General features: G+C 41.1%; 1 protein-coding gene across 1 annotated transcript in view; it reads right to left on the bottom strand.

Moving 5' to 3' along the window:
• The window catches only part of LOC104497720 (plexin-B2-like), a gene marked incomplete at its 3' end in the record, with an annotated part of 17,967 nt that overhangs the window by 5,771 nt on the left and 7,046 nt on the right, over positions 1 to 5,150 (bottom strand). Inside the window, exons 4-5 of the mRNA XM_010141003.1 lie at positions 2,277 to 2,377; positions 18 to 144 (exon numbers count right to left, since the gene is read on the bottom strand). Of these exons, the coding sequence (XP_010139305.1) occupies positions 18 to 144; positions 2,277 to 2,377 (228 nt within the window). The remainder of the gene's footprint in view (positions 1 to 17; positions 145 to 2,276; positions 2,378 to 5,150) is intronic.

Genomic DNA, 5,150 nt, shown 5'->3' with positions numbered 1-5,150 from the left:
GAATTTTCTTGTCATACCTTAGCTGGGGCTCTGCGACTCATATTTAGAGGGTCTGCACTAACGATAGTCATGCACGTGCCACCTGGACTCCACAGCCAGTGGTTCTCCTTATCGGCTGTCCCACAGTCTGCCTTCTTTGTGCACCTGACAAAACAGGAACAAAAACCAAAGCAATATTATAGCTGGATTCTGCTTTCTCTGAACTACACAACACTTTCAGGATTAGAGCCTAAAATTACAGCACGACTGGGAATTAGTTTGAATATTGACTGTTAGAGAATTTTTAATAGGGTAAGTGGTGGAATAAGTATTGATGCTTTGAGATGTCAAAAGCTTATACTATTTTGGACACCACCTTGGATTAGACATTCCAAATCCATACAGAGGCAGTAATATTTAGCACAGGAACAGCAGACAATGGAGCCATTGCCTGGTCATCTGAAACCAGGCTTGTTAATCTTCAACGTAATACATAACAAAGTCCCGAATGAGTGGGTGGAGCCTGTTTTTTCTGCAGGTCAAGTGGCACACACCTATGTGTTGCCAGTAATAAGACACCCTACTCATGAATGTAAAATGCAATAGAGAAATATTGCTGGGGGCACACAGGCTTGCAGAGAGATCCTGTGAAACTGGAGGACTAGAATTGTTACTTTTGAAGTGAATGTTTTCATTAACTCCTGCGCTGTTTAAAACCTCTCTCTGCCAGGGCACCATTGTGGGAAGTCAACAGTGGTCGTGCAGCCTCACCAAAAAGACTTGGAGATTTTCCCAGCTCAAGCACAGGAAGGACAGAAAGAGGAGACGCTGCAGTGCAGAAGCTGCCTATGTGGCTAGAAAAGCTTGCTGAAGTGTGTCTGGGGGAACAGTCTCGTGTATTCTTTCCATTCCGTGCAAAGGTTAGGAGAAAATGGTGTAGGATCTCTGGCTGCTGTAGCAGAAGACTATTAATAAACTCCTCGGGGGCTTTAACATAGTGCAGTTGCTGCAGAGTTCTGTCAATCTTACCCTTAAATACATCATTTACATACAGAGTCTACATTCATATAACATATCCCTAAACACACTATTAAGTGCTGTGCATGATCATGAGACAGCACTTGCTAGAGATGAGAAAAATACTAGAAATTAAACACCTTTTTTCTTCCCATTGGAAATAAATACTAGCAAATGTAAAAATTCATGTTTGCCTCTTCTCAGAAACCATTAATATTTTGAGATATTTAGGTCAGTGAAAACCTGAAGGGAAATCTAGAGGAAATTGCCTTTTGTATGATATATAGCACGGCCTTCAACTCCCAGCAGCCTAGGAGGAGTTCGAGGTGTATATTCCAAATCCCCAGGTTTCATCCACAGCTGCTAAACCCAGGCTGTAAGAGTTACAGTATATTACATAAACTTGCATGCACCGCATAAGTTTCTCTGCAGTGCTCCATATTATGCTACACATCAGGCTGGTAGATAACTTAATGTGCTAGTTCACATTTTCAGACAGGAAGGTAGAAGCTTGAAATTCATCTGCATACTATAATTAAATAGCCCCTTTGTTCCAACAGCAAATACTTAGAATCACGAATTCCCAACCGCTCATGCCAAGGGGTTAATTAACTTAGTAGTCAAAAAGAGAGCTGCAGGACCTCTCTTCCCTTGCACCACTCCAATCAATGCAGAGTGCAAAGAGACATTCCAGAACTGTCAAGTGCTGTCCTAGTTTACATGTGTTTGAATATTAATTCAGTTAACCTCTGCCTATAGTCAACCAAATGCCACCTTCTGCTCTCCTACAGTTAGGTGAAGGTTCAGTCCAGCTACATACCTTGATAGATGATGTTTACCTATAGCATTTGAGCTATATACTTTATTTGTCATGAACATTTTTTCTTTTACATTCTTTTTTACATTTTCCTGCTCTACTTAAAATACATATATTATATTTTTTGAATTTTAAATAGGGAGCACTCTTCTAATTTCTGGGAGAACATTTGACTGTATAGTTCAGAGAGTAATAAAATGTGCAGTTAGAAGAAGTATAGTGATATTCAGTACCAGCAGAAGAGTATATATTTTCTCAAACTAATCAAATCTGCAGAAGTCAACAGGGACTTATTTGTGTGCGCAGAAGGCTGATATCAATGTGTGCGTGATAAAATTAAATCACTATCAGGAGCGTAAGGCTGAGTACAAAGAGCTAGGGTTGTTATGCCCAGCAGTAACCCGCAGCACATGTCAAAATCTGAGCTATTCCATTGCCTGCAGAAAACACCAGCATCACTCACCTGCCTTCTCTGACGCACCAGCCACAGTATGGATCCCCTGCTTGAATGCACTTCTCACAGTCTGAATATTTGAGGCAGTCCTGCACAGGTAGACGATACACCTGGAGAACCAAAAGTAAGGCAAACCGTCAGGGATCTGGGGGAACAAGTTGGCAGAAATGTTTGTGGATGGGGCTGTATAGTGCTGTTGCCTGAGGCAGCAGAAGATTTGATCCTGTTTTAATATGATCAGAGCTCAGCTTGATTTTAAGAAAATACATACGAAACCAGAGCATAGTTATTTCCCCCTTAACAAAGTCCAAATTCACACACTTTTCCTGCTTTGTTTCACTCCAATATTCTCTAATCTCTCTTCCAAAATTGTTAGGATGACATTATAATCAAGAATCATGAGCATGTCTTACAAAACTGAGCTTTTCAGTTCCTCCAGTTATGTTACTTCTGGATATCCACATTACAGCAGCCACCACAGGATAGAAACTGCATCAAAAACTCTCTGAATTCAAGAAATACTACTGCAGGACAGATACTTTCAAAAGGCTAACTTGGTACTGGCTAGATCATATTTTAAACAAAATATTCTGCCCTCTAGCTCAGAGCGGAAAATTGTTTGGAAACGTGACTGTCAGTGATCGTTTTAGCTAGAAGGCAATTCAGAATGTCTGCAAGCGTGAGAGAGCCAGGGCGCTTTGGGTTACTGCACTGATCCAGGCATAACCCTCCACGATGCAATACATTCATGAAAGAAAACAGAAATAATTATGACAAGCAGCAGCAGGAGAAAGAGCATCATCAGTTCTCGTGTCTCAATCCCCCAGTAAATACATGGTTTCTGGTTTCGATTTCCTTTGGTGTTGAGAATAAACAAATATGTCTGTCTTTGGTGCACAGAAAAAGGAGCCAGCACACAACCATCCTTTTAGTTACAGTGCTGACATGATGCAAGAGGAGAACAGGACATACATCTTCTTGTTGATGACTATGTTCTAAAGAGCACAAAAAGTCTAGCAACAGTAACTCCCAGATGTAAACTTTCTTTTTTTCTACCTCCTCACTCAAATGCAGTGGCAATCATAAAGCTACTTTGAAAGTCTGAATTTGGCCTTTTCTTTCACATTTGGAGTTCAGTCTGACTCAGTTAAGGAAAATGCCAATACTGGGTAGTTCTCTTCCATTTATTAATACAGAGGTTTACCTTTTCAGCATTCTCTTCTTCCACAGATTCTTACCTAACCAAGGCTAAGTTACTGGCAGTCTGTTTCACTAACTGGTACCCATGAGTAATTTAATATCTGGTGAATGGCTTTTTTATGACAAAGTATTTATTTCACAATCCTGGCAGGCAGAAACAAGCCCTAGTAACTGCTGTCTCTGCAAATTTTATGTAAACTTAATGGATTTTTTTTTAAAAAAAATATCAGCTCCATTTACAGCCATCTTCAAAATGCAAAGAAACTAATTTTAAAGATTTTCTAATTGGCATTCTTAATCAAAGAGAGTGGTAAAAGCTAAAACAACCAAACAGCCAAGTGATCTTGGTAAGTGACTGCCACGGGGTTCTGCTTTCCTCCCAGTACAGAACATACTGTATGGAATTTAGGACCCTGCCAGCGACGTTCACTTGTAACAAACCGGTGTGAGCATGCCAGGGGTTGCACGCTCCTTTCCAAGTCTCCCAAGAAGCTGCAATGGGTTTCTCTGGGAGCAGAGCAGGCAGGAGGGGGCTGACTTTTGAAAGCATTTACTCCAAGCCACCCACTGCTATTGACAGCAGCAGAAGCTGGGAGGAGAAGGGGGAGGAGAAGTGAAATAGGAGAGTAAGAGCTTATATCTCACAATAGCTCTTAACCTCTGTATCGTTCTTCCCTGTATTTCTCTCAATCTGATTTCTTCTTAAAGGCTGCTTCAAGTTATCGCCCACCTCATCATCACTTTCACTGCTCAAATGCTTACAGAGCCCAAGCAATTCACTTCCAAATGCTGAGGCAGGCTGCATCTGCCAGGTAGCTTAGCAGTAAGCACGCCTATCAGTGCAGCTAGCCTGACCTTTATTGTTTATCTCATTTTAAATAACCCTAAACCATCTTAACTCCCAGGGCAGGGTTCTGGTATCTCTACTCCCACAGCTCCCAGCTGCGTTTAACCCAGAAGTGCATGTTTCAGCATTTATTCTTCTCCTGTCGCTTACGTCGCTTCGTTTCTCCCAGCTCCGAAGGTCTCCATTCTCCTCCTGTCTATTTGCTTCTAAAAGTGGGTGGGACTGCTCATTGTAATTAACTCCTGGAGATGACAGTAATGTAATGCCATTACAGAGCTCCCAACTTCAGTTATTCATATTTAAGTTGAACAGGTTTTGTAAAAGGAAACTATGCAGTGTCTACGAGAGCTACTTAGAAAAGATTAAACTGAAATAATTTCTTTGGCAGAAATCTGACACTTTCTAAATTTAAACCTTTTGTAGAGATGGAATTATTTTCCTGCAAATTTTCTCTGAAAACCTGTCTGTGGCCTTCTAAATTCTACCAGCTCAAGCAGACTGTCACCAGAAAGCTTCATCCTTCAAGGTTGCTGCCATCTCTTATGCTGCTCAGCAGCTCATTCTGTAGCCTGGTGGGGACCTGAGGGCTTCTAAGCAATGTGCCTGCTTCTTGAATGGGTTGCCAGGCCACCCAGGCTTTTGTGGACAACATTGAACTTTGGAGTTCTGTTCCATATCTGAACAAAAGCCAAATGAAAATTATCAACTAATCAAAAGAAAAAAAAAGAAGTAACCTCTTTCACACTCCGTCATATTATCAAATGTCGCTTATCTGGCACTTTTTCCAATGTGGCTTCTAGCCTGAAAACCTTCAGTTAGAATATAACATTCCTGCA

The sequence above is a fragment of the Buceros rhinoceros genome, unplaced genomic scaffold, assembly GCF_000710305.1.
Source record: "Buceros rhinoceros silvestris isolate BGI_N320 unplaced genomic scaffold, ASM71030v1 scaffold7268, whole genome shotgun sequence".
NCBI lineage: Eukaryota > Metazoa > Chordata > Aves > Bucerotiformes > Bucerotidae > Buceros > Buceros rhinoceros.
This window is presented reverse-complemented; position numbering and strand designations above follow the sequence as displayed.